This window comes from Podarcis raffonei, chromosome 6 (genome assembly GCF_027172205.1).
Source record: "Podarcis raffonei isolate rPodRaf1 chromosome 6, rPodRaf1.pri, whole genome shotgun sequence".
Lineage (NCBI taxonomy): Eukaryota > Metazoa > Chordata > Lepidosauria > Squamata > Lacertidae > Podarcis > Podarcis raffonei.
The window spans coordinates 62,741,209-62,760,167 of record NC_070607.1 but is presented as its reverse complement, the minus strand read 5'-3'; the positions used below and the strand labels follow the sequence as shown (position 1 = coordinate 62,760,167).

The 18,959-nt window shown below is 43.9% G+C and overlaps 1 protein-coding gene across 1 annotated transcript in view; it reads right to left on the bottom strand.

Annotated features, from left to right (window-relative positions):
- Positions 1 to 4,261: 4,261 nt before the first annotated feature.
- The window catches only part of C6H6orf132 (chromosome 6 C6orf132 homolog), a 39,579-nt gene continuing 24,881 nt past the window's right edge, over positions 4,262 to 18,959 (bottom strand). Inside the window, exons 3-5 of the mRNA XM_053393476.1 lie at positions 12,257 to 12,332; positions 5,702 to 8,714; positions 4,262 to 4,590 (exon numbers count right to left, since the gene is read on the bottom strand). Coding sequence (XP_053249451.1) covers positions 4,485 to 4,590; positions 5,702 to 8,714; positions 12,257 to 12,332 — 3,195 coding nt within the window. The 3' untranslated portion in view covers positions 4,262 to 4,484. The remainder of the gene's footprint in view (positions 4,591 to 5,701; positions 8,715 to 12,256; positions 12,333 to 18,959) is intronic.

The following is an 18,959-nucleotide window of genomic DNA, read 5'->3' as shown; positions in this document are numbered from 1 at the left end:
GCAGTTACATTGGGTACCAATCTTTGGCAGTACCACTTAAATGTTTAATATATGGATATGTGGATTAGAATCCTATGCTGTCTTATCTAAGAGGAAGACCTTCTGAAAACGGGGTTTACTGATGATATGTGCTGTTAACAATAGGATGCCATGGAACGGTCAGGCTTTGATCCTGAGTTCTGTGGTTCATAGAACACCGACACAATTTGAAGGAGGGGAGGCAAAATATTCAGTGTTGGGAGTATTAATTTTGCATTGGTATTGCTCACCATTTCTGTGCAAAGCTCTTCAATGAACTATATGTATCATGCTGTGCTCTTTTCACACTATCACACAAGAAGCATGCATAATGATGCGCAGAATCATGCACCTTCATGGATTAATGCATCCAACATAGAAGTGACAGCTGCCAGTATTACAGCTTGTTTAGTACTCTGCGTAGTTGTTTCTATGAACTTTGTTCATGCACTACACACTGTGGATTATAGCCACTAACAGTAATATTTGCATTCTCATTTTACTCAGAGCAGAAAAGTAGTTTGGAATTTATTGTATTTTTTTCGAATATTATCACTATCGAAAAAAGAAAGCCAGTTATTTTTGATTGTTCATAGAATATATGGCAAATAAACACACCATGTCTTTTACAAGTACACACACTTATTGTAAAATTGTTTTTTAAGTGACTATAGTCGAGAATCATTCTTAATTTTAAGGCACTAGAATATTGGGTGAAATTTACATATAGATATTTCCACACATGTACACACATTATCTGGAAAAGTGTATGGATGCAATTCCATACACATTTCCCTGGGAAGAAGCCCCACTGAACTTGCACAAGACTTACTTCTGAATAAACATGTATAGGATTGCACTGTTAGTGAACTAAAGAGGAGATCCTGCATATGGAGAAAAATTAAAAAGTGCATTCAATACGCTTGTCTAGGGTTGCCATATTCCAAACAGTGAAATTCTGGAAAGAAAAGTTGTTGAGATCTTTTTGGCAAAGTTGTTGAGTTTGGTTATTTTTGAGGGGGGGGGATTTCCCGGACATTTAGCTGATTTCTGCCTGGACTGCTGCCAACTGCAGTATTCCGGATATGTCTGGGAAATTCCAGAGATATGGCAACCCTATGCTTGTCTCAAAGTGCTTTATTTTTCCATAATACAATTTATTCTCTACATGTTTTACATCTATTTTACAGTTCTTTACATTGCCTTATGATGGCAAACTACTACACAAGCTTGTTTCAGCTTTATAACTTTTAAAAATATGGTGATCTTTTACAAGTATTGGCAATCTGAAATGAATTGAAAAATCCTCGATAAGGGCTGAGAATACAAGTCGCTTGTTCCCCTATCTCATATGGATATTCCCTTAGCAGCAACTAATTTAGAACATTGCATGTCTGAAAAAGGCAGTCTCCAAATCAATAATACAGGCAAACCATGCATGCAAGTATAAGGCACTGAGACTGTTTCATGTTACATTTCCCCAACACTGCTGTACATTGTGCGGGGGCGGGGGGGCTATAATGTTTGGAAGACACTCGAGGGACTTGTGTGTATAATGGAGAGAGCTTTGCAGCTTCTAAATATAATGGTTCAGGTCTTGATATAAGTTAAGCTCATGGAAATAAAGTTTCCCATCCCCTCCTTCCCACCCACAACTCATCCCACATTGTTCAGGAGCGCCCCAACAACCCTCCAGAGAGAATTTGGGTATGTGTGAGTGCATAGGACACCATGCAGAAGGACAGGATGGGAAACTTTCCTTTTATTAACATATTTTAAGAAAACTTAGGTTTGGATCCAAGCCTATGGGTTCATGTGCAGAGAACAAGGGCCAGAGGTGGGGCAGGGCAGGGCAGTAAGGCATGAATAAGGCAGCTGTAGCACCATGACACCATGTCTTGCTAAAGTCCCTTAAAATACAAGACTAAAAGGTACAGGAACCTTTTCCTGTGTGGTATTTGGCCACTGTATGCATGAAGCAGTCCTAGGGAACAGAGTAATACCAGCAACCTAAATAAATTGAAGTGACCAGAGGAGGAATGGCCGCTAGGAGGAGCACAGAGAGAAGAAATACCATGGTGCATCTGCAGCAGCACAACTGGATGTCTTCATCTGCCCCAGCTGCAACAAAACATGTCTCTCCTGCATTGGTTTCTACAGCTACAGCGGGTGCTGTAACTCTCTGAGAGTTTGTCCCCAAAGGAGCACTCTTCTATTGTCTCCTGAGACAGACGGATGTCATCAACAACAACAAAATAAATGGACCAGAGCCGAGACTAAATGAGACAGGAAAGAGTATTTGTTTTCAGGCCAAATCAGCAAGATTTATATGAGTGGTATCCAGCTAAGTCAGACTTTGAATAGAGCCACAGAATTCAATAGTCTTAAGTTAGCCATCCTGCACATTTTATTGTTTACAGTATTATCTACAAGTGTGAAAAGCTATTCAAGAGGAAGGGTGAGATGTAACTTCAATAAATAATAATATTTGGGTATGTAATAGTTTTCTTGCAAAATCCACAGAAATTTTTTTGCGAGGTGGGGTGTTTTTGGTTTTTTGCAGTCTTGAAAATCGCTGCTGCTGCATGTGTCAACATGGGACTAATTTAGGAATAAGCTATCCAGGTTTATCATGTAATCACTGACAAAAACATGACACTTGTCAGCCATTAAACAGAGACCAGACCAACAAATTCAACACATAGAATGAACAGCTCTCATAAATGGGCAAACAAGCCAAGGTTGATTAATACAATCCCATACTTAGCTTTTTGGAAGTAAATCTCATTGACTCAATAAAACTTACTCAAAGGATCAGGCTGCAAGGCTCACATTTACAGAGCCGAACTTTAAACCTGCATTGCTTCTTTGATATGCATCAATATATAACTTGGCTTTAATTTTTATAGGTGCCAGCACCTAAAGTTTTTAATGCCCCATAATGTTAAAACACACACACCTTAAAACCAAATTGTTTGGTGCCCACTTTGACATCTTTTGTCACTTTGTATGCAAGATGTTCAGACTGCAAAGGAGATGGGTCCAATCTCCTTTAAAAATTTCCAGGACAGCAGAAGAAAGATACAGCCTTTTACGCCTCCCATTCTGTTCTTCTGCCCATATCCTGTTGCTTGCTGTGATTAGTTTTCCACCACAGTAGGCAAGGCAAAGGTGAAAGGACCAATGGAGGCACAGGTCAGGGGTCACAGTGACTGTGTTCTTTTAAGGAGACAAACAGGATCTCCAGACTGCATCCTGGCAAATATGGCATTTCAACTCATTTTATCCTGGTGCAATTTCTTAATTAAAGCCTCTCCCCAAAAATTCAATTAACAAGCTGGATTTTAAAGTGACAGTAATACTCTTAATATTCTGTATTTGTATTGTATGGGTATTAGTGAATGCTGTGAAGTCTCATTCTTGTCTCTAGAGGTGAGTCATACAAAACGCTAAACTTCCTAGTCTAAAAATTGACCTGTAGAATTGTCTGAAGAAGGTGCAATCTCAGTTATTTCCAATGGATTCAATAACACCTGGGCCTGACAACGCCTCCTAGGCTAGCACACTTCTCTCAAGGTTCCTGTGTCTTTTGTACTTGCATGACAAATGGAAATCCAGTAAGTTTGGCTTTTCCTGACATGGAGATTCAGTGATGAAAAATAAATAAATCCTAGCAGCTTAGTTTTCTCTTTTTGTGGAGTTATTAAAGCAGGGACCAAGAACTAATGGCCTTCCAGAGGTTGTTGACTTCCAACTCCCATCAGCTTCAGCCACAATGGTAAGAGATGATGAAAACTGAAGTCCAACATGACCAGGAGGACCACAGGTTCTCCATCCCTGTGTTAAAGCCACAGCTACCAGAAAAAGTAAGTAATCCTAGTCCCTCTCATCTACTTCCTTTCTTCTGCTTTATCCCTCTAAACCTTCTTCCCCTTCCCTACTACTATACCATCTTCTTCCAACCACTAGGCTCTTCAAATTTCAATTCTTGGCCCCACATAGCTATTGGGGCCACTGCCATTCAACTCCCCCTCTTAACCTCTCCTCCTGCTCTCCTTTTCTGCAGCTAGATTCCTCTTCTGTTCCTTGCCTTTCTTTGCTGCTTCGAAGTGTCAGATGCACTTCAAGAAGGAAGATGGTGCTGAAAATTTATTCCATAAACTGCTAGTCTAGATATAACCTTCTACAGGCCAAGCTGGCACTAGTCACTAGGAAGTCTATGTAATTACTTAAATGCTTTGCCCCCTTATCCATTTTGCACAGAAGCCCTTAGAACTCATTCTTACCTTGTCCCTAATAACTTACAGTCTATTTACAAGTGGACGCTTGGACTACTTTCAGTCTAGGACAGGCTCTTGTGCCTCATTTTACAGCTATCAAAGGAAGAGCCAGAACAAAGCAGAGAGGACGAGGCCTATAACTTGGCCAAAGCTGGTGCAAGGCGATACAGCTTCCTCGTACATGCCTTATCGAAGACCTCCTTGGTATGAATAAGAAATGGGTTGTCGTGCTCCAGGCCTGACGGTAAATGTATTTGCAGTTCCACTATATTGTTGATTTCCATGAGAGGCTCTGAAGAGGGAATGGAGAAAAACAAAAATGTCACCACATGAATAGAAATAATTAATCATACAATATAATGCAAAGTCCAGAGAAGCAATATGGGGTGGGAAAGTAAGAAAATGATTTTTGCTCAGCCCCAGCTCAATGCATTTTGAATGTTTTCTATGCAATCAATAACCTTGCCAAACAGACATGCTGATTTTAAGAGGAAAAGTGCTTCACATGTGCAGTTTTCCTTGCTCTTCACCTAAATCTGGTATTGTGATTACATACCCTTCAAGAGTTCTGATTTTCCTGGGACATCCCAGAATTACTTTGATCCCAGAATGTCCCGTTTCCCCCCTCCAGTGCTGCCACCACCAAGCTCAGAAAAGAGGTTGAGCTGGCGCTTGCAGTGGTACTGCACTTCTGCATGAGTCAGCTGGCGAAAGGCTAATATTCCAGAAGTCCTTGTCTTAGACTCTGTGAAAGAATTCTGTGGAACTGTAACAACCCTTCATGTGGATTATTGGACTCTAGGAACTGACAGGTGGAATAGACACTTATACATGTATGGACCTGATGCATGAACGGAATATAGAATGAACTGATCCACTGGGTCCTGCTTTTTTCATTGAACTTTATGAGACTTCTGTTGAAATCTACAATTTGAAACAATGGATAGTATACCTTATTTATTCAAAAGTACAGTCAGTTACGTCTTGTGTGGGGTACTGAGAAGAATGTGATAAAAAATGGCCCGTCAGGGATTTTCTACTCTTCTCTAGAGAGGGGGAAAGGACTGGATCTACTAGGTTGGGGGTGGAGAGCCTTGGGTCCAGAGAGCCATACATAAGCACTTCTAAGTTTTGCATGGCTGGAGTGGAGCCAACTGTACAAACATAGGAGTCATATCCCTTGCCCCCACCCACTACTGGCAGGCGGTCCCTGGAAGGTTGCCCACCCACCGCAAGTGAATGAAGCCCCTGGCTTGAAAAAGGTTTCCCCACCCCCACACTAGACAGTGCATACTGCAGGATTTTATAGTTGTCGCCTGCATGCCTACACCTTGCCATCAACACTTTCCTTGAAGCTCCCAGATCACATCACAATTCCTGCATTTATGGCAAGTGGAACATACCTGCCAGCGGCTGCTGTGTTGCTAGTGTACTCTCCGTTCTGGCCTTTATACATGGCTTCACTGACAGCATTACTGTAAGTCACCATCTTCCCAGGTAATTCCAGGGACACCCTTCGCCCTTGTGCACTGTTTGGACCATTCCTGTGAGTGGAGTTGGCCCGGCGCATCCCTTCCGCAGCCTGAGAGTTGTATGACATTGTACTGTGGCCGTAGGAGGAGGTGGGTGTGCTCATGCTGCGAGAAGACATGGTGGGCCGGCTATACGACCTATCTGTCTCTGTCACATAAAGGCGCTTCTTGATCAGAGGACGGCTGTTGTCATAGGAACTGAGGTAGCTAGAGGAGTAGCTCCCACCTGGGTAATGGTGACTGTATCCACTGGGCCTCATGGTGTTTTCCAGAATTGATTTGGATGTCAGGGAATAACTGTTACTGTAGTTATAGCTTGAAGGGTTGGAATTAAGTTGCTTATTTGAGGCCTGGTTGCCACCTGGGATATTAAGGGCTTTGTGGTTCTCCTCCCCTTTTGAAGAATCGTATGGGACCACTTGGGCATCGTTGCTGAACTCGGGTGGAGGGGGAATGATCTCATAATCAAAACCCTCTTCCACCTCATCGTTGTTGTCTTTGGCATGGTTTTGGGGTGCTGTGAGAGAGTGCAAGGGAGCTTCCTGCCTGCTGTGACTTAGGAGGCCTTGAACTAACATGGAAGTCCCATGCCTGTTTGATGAGGGAAGATTGTGGGAGACATTCATCTCCTTGACCTTCTGCGCATTCCCACATTGTTCTGAGGCACTGGAAAATGTCTGAGGCTTCTGATCCCTTTGCCCCTCTGACAAGCCCAAGGTGCTGCTGTCAGGTATACCTGCTCCATTACGCTGCTTGTTTTCGGAGGCTGCAAGTGATTCCTTTTGAGGAGACTTTGGTACAATCGTGACAGAGTTGGGCTTGGAGTCACTGTAGTAAATAGTGGGTGACCCAGTCTCTGACTGGCTGTTGCTGTGCAACTTCTCTGATAACTTGAACTGGGGCCTCTCTGACAAATAGCTGTTCTGTCGGGAGGCAGAGGCAGAAGATCTACCTCTTTGGGCCCTCTGCTGTGCAGCTAAGAGGAGAGCCATTGGGGATCCCCTCTCTACTTTTTCTCCTGTAACAGGGTGAACCAACACTTCACTATTCATTTTCTCTGTCTTCCAAGAGGATGTGGATGTCTCTGAGGGCCTGCGCTCAGCTGAGTCTCTTTGGTTTTCATTATTATTTGTGCTGGTGGTTCCGTCTTCTGTCGTTTGGGAAGAACTCGCAGAAGCCAGGCTGTCAATGGAACCAAACCTCGTCCTATGCATCTTATATTGGAAAAGAGAGAAATCCGTGTTAGGAGATGCATTTAGTAGAGGTGAGGCCGTGCCAGAAGAGGCTGGTGAAGGTGCAGATGGAACCAAGAGTTCATTCTTTGGTTTCAGAGGAGAGGCTGGGGGTTTACAAGTGTTGTCAGGTGCCGAGTGGCCAGCAGAGGTGCTAGGAATCTTAGGCTCTTTCTCTGTCACTTCCGTCTTTGGTGTATTCTGACTTGCTGTGGGTTTTGGAAGCCCAGGCTCGCCACTATTGGTCTGGCTGCCACCAAACTGAAGAGTAACTTGCTTCTTTGGTTCTGGAGTATGTCTTAGGTTTGCAAAAGCCAAAGGTGGCCCCCCGTCCTTGGTTGGTGACAACAAGGCTTCCAGTTCATCTTTGAATTTCAAAACACTGTTTGCTTGCACAGAGGTGGATTTGTTGTCTAGGGTTGAGGAAGCATCACTGGGGGATGCTTTGCCCATGGAAGGTGTATTAGCAGGCCTGATTCCTTTCCTTTCGCTTTCTGTAACCGCTGGTGATTTGGGGCTTGTCACGGCAGGCCTAGCTTGTTTTGGTTCATCTGGAATAACTTGGTTGCTGTTGGTAACGTCGGCTTTAGTCTTGGGAGATACAGTTCTGTCTAGTGGCCTGTCTTCCTTTCTGCACGAAGAGGACAGCAGGGCAGACAATTCATGCTTTAGCTTGTCCAGGTTGCTGCGTTCCTTCCAGTCTTCATCATCAGAGGACGCCCAGTCCGAAGAATCTGTTTCTTTGCCTGGTGGTGCCTCTTGCTTCAGCAGGGAGGCAGAGGAGCCATTAGAATCTGATGTCCGTTTTGAACTTCCAGCCTCTGTGGTTAACATGGAAGGCTTTTCCACTGTGGCTTTCCCTGCGACTTCTCCCTCTGGGTGAACCGTGGCTGCACTTCGTACAGTAAAGTTAGATGGCAGGGCAGGTCGGCTATGAGGAGTCAACTTGGGGAGCTGCTCATCTCTTGGACTGGATTCTTTTTCTGCTGAGGATATAGAGGACGTTCTCACGGGAGTCGGGGGAGGTACTTTTAACGACCTCGGAAAGGTAAGGTGAGGCTCTGGGCTGGATTGTGGCAACAGTGACACCTTATGGGTGGGAGTGCTTGGAGAAGCAAGGTTCGGATTGGGGGAAATGGTTTCGGGCTGCCTCAGGTTCAGAACAGTCTCAGATTTCCATTTGGACACACCATTGGAGAATGGTGGGGTGTGAAGTGCTGGTGAAATGGGAGGCATACGAGGGGCTTTGCCATCCCTAAAAGCCAGAGGCGGAGGAGTAGGAGGAATGAAGTCTGGTGGGGATGGAGTACTGGGGGAAGACAAATTGGAATATGAGAATGAAGGTGGAGCCAGGGATGAAGGAGATGGCGATGGCATTCCTGGAAGAGGTGGCGGGGGTGGAGGCACCATTGGTGGAGGTGGGGGTGGGGGTTCCACAGAAGGTGGAGGTGGAGCTTCCATGGGAGGAGGAGGGGGAGCTTCCATCGGAGGTGGTGGTATGTCAACCGCTGGTGGTGGTGGTGGAGGAGGGGGAACAGGTGGTGGTGGTGGAATGTATTCATCATCCAAGTAGTTCTCTTCAAATGCCTTGGGCCTCAGATCAAGAACCGAATTGTACTTTCTGTAATTGCCATTGATCTGAGAAGCTAGTCCTGGGGAGACAACAACACATACAGTGGTGTTAAGGTGGCCTCTCATTTTAGTCAACATTAAGGCATTTTTTTCTGTTAGGCAATGCTGAGAAACTCTTTAATAAGATGGGTAGGCGGGGATAATAATAAATAATAATAATCAAATAATCAAATAATAATAATAATACCCTGCCCATCTGGCTGGGTTTCCCCAGGCACTCTGGGCAGCTTCCAATAAAACACTAAAATACAATAACCTATTAAACATTAAAAGCTTCCCTAAACATGGCCCCCTTTCCCTGAAAAGTGAAGAAACAGACATAAAATCATATTAAGTCCATTCACAATAGTTTCTACTTTTGGTTTCCTTCCATCCTTCCATTCTAAGTAACACATTCTGTCCGCCCCCCTTTTATTCACCTTGAGCAGACCAGAGTGAAGCCTGCTCACTCGCGGTCCGCTTGGCTGGCCCCGCCTCCACCAAAGCCGCTGATTGGGTTATTTGAACCAGAGTTTGGTGGGAACCCCCAACAACTGCAACATCAGGGGGGAGGGCCAGCACAACCAGCTGGCAAGTCTCACGTGGCTTGGGGGTGCTGCGCACGGTCCTGCAAAGGGCACTCACAATCGGAGGAGTGAGCGTTCATTCTGTCAGCACAAGGATTGGCAATTGCGTACTGGATCTCCCTTCCCCCACCCCTGGGGGGCGGGGTTCCTCCCAACCCTTCAGAGCAAATTTGGGGAAGGTGCAGGGTATAGGAGTCAACTCCTAGGGGCCCTGGAGGCTTTGGCCTCCACAATAAAATATTTGAGGGGGCCAAGCACCCACAAAATTGATGGGCATTCCCATTCAAATGGTGTGTGTACACTGTGTTATGTGGGGTGGGGTTTACCTGGGTCCCCACAATATTTTATTCAAGTTGGCACCCCTGGTGCAGTGTGTGGGCAGGGAGAGGAGAGGGGGCTGGGTTCTGTTACATAAGTGGAAATTCTTGTGCTGATGGAGGGCATTGGATAAGTTTTAGAATTCCATGAAACTGAGAAGACTGCTTTGGTCCCTGACAGATTTTTCTAACTAAATAGCTTTTATCAGTTTTCAGAAACTCTTTCAGATTCGGAAACTGATACAAACTGGAGATGCAAAAGGGAAACTTTATCAGTAACATGGCAACCACACAGCAGTTCTTGTCTCATTCCAGAGAATCATGTGTGCTCACATGTGGTTCAGAATCTCCTGTGCATGCGAAGGAGGTCTATGCAGGTAATTGGAGGGAGCTCAATCATCTGGATCAAAAAATCATAGAATCATAGAGTTGGAAGGGACCCTGAGGATCATTCTAGTCCAACCCCTTGCAATGCAGAAATATGCAGCTGCCCCATATGAGGATTAAACCTGCAGCCATGGTGTTATCAGCACCGCACTGTAACCAACTGAGCTATGCAACCTCTCAGATGATTAGATAACTGCCTTGTTTCTTTTGCTGAGGCAGAGTAAGGGCCAAACAAGATGTAGTTCATTAAATGGACATTTACATCTAATTGAGCAGGTTTTTACAAATGAAAACAAGATCAGCTGTAGGAGGCGGGAGCTGATAATTATTGGGACAGCAAAAGGTGAGGAGAGGGAGTTGAAGTCTGTCGTCCCCTGCTGCAGTTTTGGGGAAGATCCTTCCACTTGAATATGCTGTTTGCTTTGGAGTATCCTTCCCCAGCTAGTGCTATCTGCAGTTTTAAAAAACCTGCACAGTAAATGCAAATATGCACTGAGCAAGTCACATCTAGTTTAGAGCTACAGAGCAAAACCACACATTATGGAAACACAGGAGTCATTTGAATGGCCAGTTTTCTCCTGAAACTGCTTCTTCCCAGCTCTTTTGCTGCCGGTGCTGGATCACCTTCCGATTTGAAACATCGCTGCTTTAATTTTAGGGTGACTGGCACAGGTGAGGGGTTAGCTGCTTTTCTGGCACCTATCTGTCAATGCTCTAGTTTAAACAGCCCCCAACATACCACTCGTGTAAACTGGGCGGTGACCCAACAGAAACATTTATCTACCACTGTAACACCTACATTGGATTTTCTAGAACAACCAGCAAAGCAATCTTGATGGGAATCTAATGGTTTTTTTCTAATAGCTGCTCTGTGAAACTACATTCAGCACTCCACACAGCTGGTGTCCAGGAAATGTTCCTCCCAATGCAGGAACAGATACTGGAGTCTGCAAGACTGGCAGCCTTTTCCTGGGCTGATATCAAAACAAGCAGGACGAATACTTTCCTGTTTCCTAGTGAATATGAGACTGTAGCAAACAAGACTGACTTATTAACAGGGAAGTAACTTTATATTTTTAAATATGTCTGATAATTGCCATGGCTGCCTGACTGCAGAAACTAGCTGAACGTGCTCTTGAAGAGGTTGATTCAGCTTTATGATAGCTGCCCTTAACTCAGTGCCAAGCTGTCTTCCTGTTAGCAACACTAAATATTTTGGGTGATAGCTAACCAAGTGATACTCCAGGTAGGCCTATGGAAACAAATGGACGAAAGTTAGTCATCATGAGTAACTTAAGTCCATTGCTTTCAGCGAGTCTACTCTGAGTCGGACTTAGGTTCAGCATAGATTTCTAGAAGTTCTCAAGCTGGAACGTGTTCTAACAGAAACTACTGAACTAATGGTGAATATTTTAAAATAAATGTAAAGTGCTTTCTGGTTTGTTTTTAATTGATCATTAAAAATGTCCTGCTATAAAAAAATAACAGGATGCCACATTAAAATGCTCATTATTGCTTTGGTATCTCATTTGCTTTGCAGGTTCAATCCCCAGCATCTCCAGGTAGGGCTGAGAGAGAACCCTGCTTGAAATCCTACAAAGTCGCTGCAAGTCTTTGTTGACAATAACACTGAGGTTGTTTGTTGTTTAGTCATTTAGTCGTGTCCGACTCTTCGTAACCCCATGGACCAGAGCACGCCAGGCACTCCTGTCTTCCACTGCCTCCCGCAGCTTGGTCAAGCTCATGTTTGTAGCTTCGAGAACACTGTCCAACCATCTCGTCCTCTGTCGTCCCCTTCTCCTTGTGCCCTCAATCTTTCCCAACATCAGGGTCTTTTCCAGGGAGTCTTCTCTTCTCATGAGGTGGCCAAAGTACTGGAGCCTCAGCTTCGGGATCTGTCCTTCCAGTGAGCACTCAGGGCTGATTTCCTTCAGAATGGATAGGTTTGTTCTTCTTGCAGTCCATGGGACTCTCAAGAGCCTCCTCCAGCACCATAATTCAAAAGCATCAGTTCTTTGGCGATCAGCCTTCTTTATGGTCCAGCTCTCACTTCCATACTTCACTACTGAGAAAACTGAGGTAGGTGGACCAATCACCTGACTCCAGCTTCTGTGTCCCTATGACTGTGCGGTACCACAGTGTGTGTCATTGTGCTGCCGTTGCAAGGAAGTCAATAGTGATGTCAAAAGATCATCAGTACAAAGGTCTGGGACAAGCTGAATTGAATGGTGTACATGTGCAAAGCAGGAGTTGTTGATTTAACAACTGTCATCTTAACAACTGTCATCTTACCTAGAGCTGGTTTTTCCTCAAAGCCTTCTGGTACTGATGGCGTTGGCACAGCCACTCCATGAGGCTCTTGAGCATTCTGAAAAATGTTGGGAAAACAGACTTCAAAGATTATAAACAACAAGTGGTGGAAGGCAGAAACATTCAGAGATTTAAGCACATGGCAAACAACAGGCTTCAGTTTCAAAGCAAACCAGAATCTATCTATCTATATCTATCATCTCCTGGCATTACAAGAGTCAATTCCATTGATGTATGGTTCTCTGGCTTTTGGCAATTCATTATTTATTTGGCATTTGTTATTTATTGATTTTGCACTGCAAATATTTGTAAATTGCTTAATGGTGTATTGCTAAGCATTAAGCAACATGGCAAAATTCTGAATAATAGGACCTGAAGGAGGAGTAGCTAAAGTTTCTCAGCTCAAGGACCACATTGTAGGATAGACATCCCTCAGAGGGCCGAATCCCTCTCAAGGAACACAGTACATATATGCTCATGCAGACATACATATGGCTCACATGCTCAGCCCAGCTACATACATACAGCACCTGGGTACAGGAAGCAATCTGTCTCCCAATTTCCCAGCTGGGAGCAAAGCCTTTTGAATTCCCCTGCTCTAATCTCAGGCAGTCTTTTCAAGTTTCCCGTCAGAGAAAAAAGAAATTCAGGTCTGGGCCTGGTGTGCTACAAGGCATGGCTAGGCAAACTAAGGCCTGGGGGCCGGATCCGGCCCAAACGCCTTCTAAATCTGGCCCGTGGATGGTCCAGGAATCAGCGTGTTTTTACATGAGTAGAATGTGTGCTTTTATTTAAAATGCATCTCTGGGTTATTTGTGGGGCATAGGAATTTGTTCATTCCCCCCCCCAAATATAGTCCAGCCCCCCACAAGGTCTGAGGGACAGTGGACCAGCCCCCTGATGGAAAAGTTTGCTGACCCCTGGTTGGCAGCCTGATCTGGCCCACAGGTTCTCCAGCACTGGTCCAAAATGAACAGATTCATATACTGATCTGAAATATGCTAAGTTGGTTCCCAGATGTGCTCTGTTCACAAGTCAAAAGGGGACCTTTTACAAAATGGTTTTCATGATAATGCAAACCCCCCTGGCCATGTTCCCTCTTTGCAGGCTGCTCCCTTGCAAAGCTCAAAGCAGAGTTCACAGTTGGCCTGGGCTTTCCCCTCTGCTCTTTATGACTATGAATAATAATAATAAATTTACTGCCCTATATCCGCAGGTCTCAGGGCAGTTCACAGGTTAAAAACACAAAATATATAATTAAAATAAAAACAAAAACAACCCAATAACCCCTATCCCAACACATTTTAAAAGGGCATGGAATGTCAACCAGCCAAAGTGGAACATTATTGCCTGGTGCCTAAAGGCATATAATAAAGATGTCAGGCGAACCTTCCTGCACAGCAGATGTGGCTTGGCTTGGGATGCTAAGCCTGATCACCTAGACTGTCTGCAATGCTTGTGAAAATGTCAAGATAATATTGGGCTATACTGGACACCCACCTTCCTCTGCTCTTTCCCTGAAAGCCGTCTTAGCAGCCCAGAATACTGAACAAGGGATTCTGCTGGAATCCAGCCCTATGGAATTAGACTCAACTTGCCTCTTCACTGGTGATTCACTATTGCCATCATTCCACAAAAAAAGGCATTTAATGCTTTTGCTACTCTCTGAGCCTACACTAATGCATCTAAATTACAGGGAGGTCAGTGTTGGCAGTTGAAGTCATGCTTCCTTCTTTTGGGGACAGTGACTTATTTAGTAGCACTGAGTTTCTGCCCCACCCAAGTACAATGAACCTGCATCAACACCATTCCTTCAGTGGTTTAATTCACATATGGAATTGGGAACCTGCAGATGTTGTTGGATTCCCAATCCCATCACCCACAGCCAGAATGGCCAACAATCACTGATGATGGGGGCTGCAGTATGACAACATCTTGATGGGGGCTGCAGTATGACAACATCTAGAGGACCATGGGTTCCCTAAAGGTAAAGGTAAAGGTAAAGGACCCCTGACAGTTAAGTCCAGTCGCAGACGACTCTGGGGTTGTGGCGCTCATCTCGCTTTATTGGCCAAGGGAGCTGGCCTTTGTCCGCAAACAGTTTTTCCGGGTCATGTGGCCAGCATGACTAAGCTGCTTCTGGCGCAACGGAACACTGAAACCAGAGCAGTGCACAGAAACGCCGTTTACCTTCCCGCCGGACTGGTACCTATTTATCTGCTTGCAATTTTTGACGTGCTTTTGAACTGCTTGGTTGGCAGGAGCTGGGACCAAGCAATGCGAGTTCACCCCGTCGCGGGGATTCGAACCACCAACCTTCTGACTGGCAAGCCCAAGAGGCTCTGTGGTTTAAATGACAGTGCCACCCACTTCCCTGACATGGGTTCCCTACCCCTGTATTATAGTTGCCCCACTACTAGTCATGGGGCAACATACTCCACAGTGTTTGCAAACAGGAGTTGATCAAGGCAAGAGTCTTCATTTTACTACATAGGCACAGCTAAGAACATCATATCAGAAATGAAGCAGTTCCAGGTGCAAACATAATTTGGAAAATCTTTAAGCACCCACACTATTTTTAAGACACATACGTAATGTAGCTTCCAGTGCACCAAGTTCAGCACAGTTACACTGCTGAAAATGCTGGAAGTGTGCCTGGAGAATGCAAGCGCCTTTCCCTCTTAGAGACACTTGTGCCCATCATAGAAAATCCACCTTTGCATGTTGCACAAGCTGCCGCTTCATCCTACCATGTTCCCTGGTCATTTGTGTGAACCAGAGAGGGACCAGTACAGAGAAGCATTATATGGGGTGGCCACGTGTCCTTCTAGAAAAAGAGGTGCTGGAATGTACCATGAACACCTTCCTTGTTCTCTTATAATGGCAATGGCGCCCACCTGAGAGGTGCTGGAACTGAGTCCTGGTAAGTTCCAGCTGAAAAAAAGCCGTGTCCTTCATTACAGAAGATTAATCTCTATGTGAAAGGCTAGCAGAAGGCCTCTATTTGAGGGTGTTCTCTATTTGAGGGACTGTCTGATCAAAGTCCTGTTGAAAGACAGAGAACTCTAAGAAGAGAGAGCAGCAGAGGTCTTGATGATGACATTTAGCACCCAGACAGAAGCCCCAGCAAGAACATGGGTCACCATGTCTCTATGATGAGATGTATTTTATTTGAATTTAAATTATAGTAATTATTTCTAAATGTGCACCTATGAATTAACATGTAAACACTATGCAAATCTTTGTACTGTTCTGTCCTGTCCTCTTTTTTGGCCATCTTAAGTGCAATGCACCTGTTTCAAGGAAAACAAAAAGTTCTCTTATGATGCTTTTCACTAAAATGCTTGTACTCTACATCATCTCATGCATTCTTTTAACACTGGATGTTCTTACAAATAATGAGGAAATGGGAATTCTTACTGGCGGCATTAAAATGCTCTGCTTCATTTCAAGGGTTTTTAACTGCTCTGCTATGCATACACCCTTTGATAATTATTAAGCCAAAAATCTGTGCTTTTCACTGAGCAGTTTTCATCATTCAAGGAGACTGCAACCAAAGACACACCACCCTATACAACTCAAACCAGAATGTCAAAGAGCAGATAAATTGTTACAACCTCCCTTCTCTCTCTTTCTTTTTTGGTAAAGCAATGAGCTATGCAATTGATGAAGACCAGAACAAACATCATAGTATCCTGCCTTGCAGTTGCCACAACTGTTAAGTTGTGGGTGAACATATCAGACGACACAGCGGCTCTTCAAACAGCTCTTGTTTATTCACAGGCCAGAACAGAACTGAACTGAAGGGTTCAGCCAGCCTGCTTATATAGAGCTCCAGTACAATGTAACTGTAACAACTTTCCGTAACTATCCAATCACTGAATGCCACTTTCGATCCCTTATTTGCATATGTGGACCTGAACTATCTACAGTATCCCCCTGCTGGCCCAGGGTGAGAACTTCCGTACATAACAACAACCTACTAACCAATGAAATAGCTGTGGGGCCAAAGACCTTGAACTGAGGAAAGCTTTCCTTCTAACCTATGCAGGCCTGCAAATAACGTGGAAGCAGAATGAAAACATTTACCAGTAATAAATTGTTGCAAGTTTTGTTTTTAAATCTAATCTGGTAGTCTCAATTTCACAGTGTTAATTGCATGCTATGAAAATGTGCATATTTTTAAACTTTACTAGTTTTGTAAATAAAACTCGAAAATGTTTGTTTGTTTTATCATTTTGAAAAGTTAGTAATTTCAATGTCTTAGGTGTTACGAAAATGTGCACATAATTCCTCATTCTCATTGCCCTGCTCTCCGCTGTGGAACCACCCTATCCTGAAATCATCTCTTCTTACAAATCTTTCAAACCAATTTCAGCTTTTGCCCTCATTCCCCATATGTCTGTCACAGACCAAAGCCAACCCTCTGTGTTTCATTATATTTTAAGGTTACCTACCATTTCTGTATTCATGTACCTGAAACTATTATTAAGCCTAAAGTTGATTCACTTGGCACACATCTCCAAACCTGTCTCACCCGCATGTCTAACCTGCTTAGGCCCATGCTATACATTTTTTAGGGACAGAGGAACATGAATAGCAGGATTGGGTTCAGCTTGCAGTGACTAGTGGGCTTGAGAAGCATTACTTCCCTACTTTAAGGAAATTCTGCAGCTCTGAAATGCCTCTGGCTTCAAAGTTGGGAAGAGTCTGGAGCTGTTAGCAGAGTCGATTGTATAAGGTGCGCCTCTCAAGCAAGTGCCCAATGATGCTTTGATCCTCTTCCATTCTTGCCCCCAAACCAATACCACACTTCCTGCTTCTGGTTTCAATTGCCTTTTCCTTTCCAGTGGTCTCAGTCAGTCAATTCTCATGCAAAGTTGTTGCAAGTGTCAGACACACCAAATCGGAACATCTCACACCGACATGGGGATGCTAGTTACAGGTAGGTAGCCGTATTGGTCTGCCATAGTCGAAACAAAATAAAAAAAATCCTTCCAGTAGCACCTTAGAGGCCAACTAAGTTTGTTATTGGTATGAGCTTTCGTGTGCATGCATACTTCTTCAGATATGTGGATGCTAATGATCTCTATTATGCTGGCTGCTGCAGTGCTAATACACAAACACACACACACACACGATCAGTGTGGTGAGTGTGGCACCACTGAAATTAAGAAGTAAAGCATCAGCCAGCCCTTTGCTCTAGCTGGCACCTTATGGGTTGAAGTGCTTCCTCATTGAAGAGAATCAATGTGGTGTAGTGGTTAGCATAAGCCACTTGGAACTGGGCGACCAGGATTCAAGTCCTACCTTACAGGGCTATTGTGAGGATAAAATGGGGAGAAGGAGAACCATGTTGCCACCTTGAGCTCCTTAGAGGAAAAGGGTGAGGTATAGATTTTAATAATAATAATGCACTGAAAATGATAAAAGAAGCTGTGACTGGAAGGTTGTGGTTCCGTTCCAAAGCAGAAGGTAGCAGGAAAGGCACAATATTTCTAATCTAAGTCTTATTTCATGCCAAATGAAATGTAAAAAAGAGAGAGAGGTTTCCCATCAGTGAGTTTGTAAACATTTTTTTAAAAAACTATTTTACTAATACAGATACATACAATGCTTAGCCAAACCATGACCAAGCACAAACACACGAATCTATCTTATGGTTGCAGATTGCTGTTGTTAAAGAACAGAGACCTTGATGATGATCCTGGGTTCAGATGGCCCACTAAGCCAGTTCTTGACATAGCTGCTGCTTTCCTGTGCTTTTTAGCCTGGTGAGGAGCTAGGTGAGTGTGAGCTCCTTTGCAGGAGCCAGCATAACATGCCAGCATAACTGTGGCTTACAACGATGGGCAAACCATCTCAAAATCCATGATTATTTTACCCATATTACAGAAGGTGGAGCTGTGTCAGAGAGAATGTGGATTATTGTACCAGCCTTGGAAAGTAACCCAGTGTTGTTATACTCATTCTGCTCAAAGAAAAGAGACGTGCAGTGTGTAAAAGCCCTGAAGTGTAATTCAGTATTATTATTTTAAATTCTGGTGTGCTTTTTTTTTTTAAGGGTAATGCAGTGCAGTTGATTGTATTAACTGGACAATTAATTAAGGGCTGGAAGGGCTGAAGGGGAGGAGGAAAAGAACTGAGAGTTTCAGCTGTGAATGGAAAGGCATCATCTGGATGTCAGATAGACAGCATGTCTAACTGTTGAGAAACAAGAAAGATGATAGACCTGAAATACATGTTTCTCAGAGGCCAGGTCTACCCAGGTCTCAACGCTGTTCAGTCACCAGATCTACCAGAAATAGTAGACATGCTGTGGTGCTAGTTATGATTGATTGTTTATAGTGTTGAACTGAAAAAAATTATGCTGACATCCATGCTTTAGTCTCTTCTCCTTTGTTATCTACTATTACACTAGGACCTTCTATCTGGATTCCTTTTTATGCTGTAAAATTATGCCTGAATTTTAGAATTGTTGCTTTGCACGTGTATAATTCTACCACATTTCTAATTTCAGCAACCATGAGGACTATAAACATGACAAAGCTGTTTGGATTAAGCACAGATGTCGCATGTGCATTATTTCAAAGGGATAACTTTTATTCTAGAACATCACATTGTCTCTATCCAACATTATAGAGACCAACATGCACCTGACGAAGTAGCCTCCGGCCCATGAATG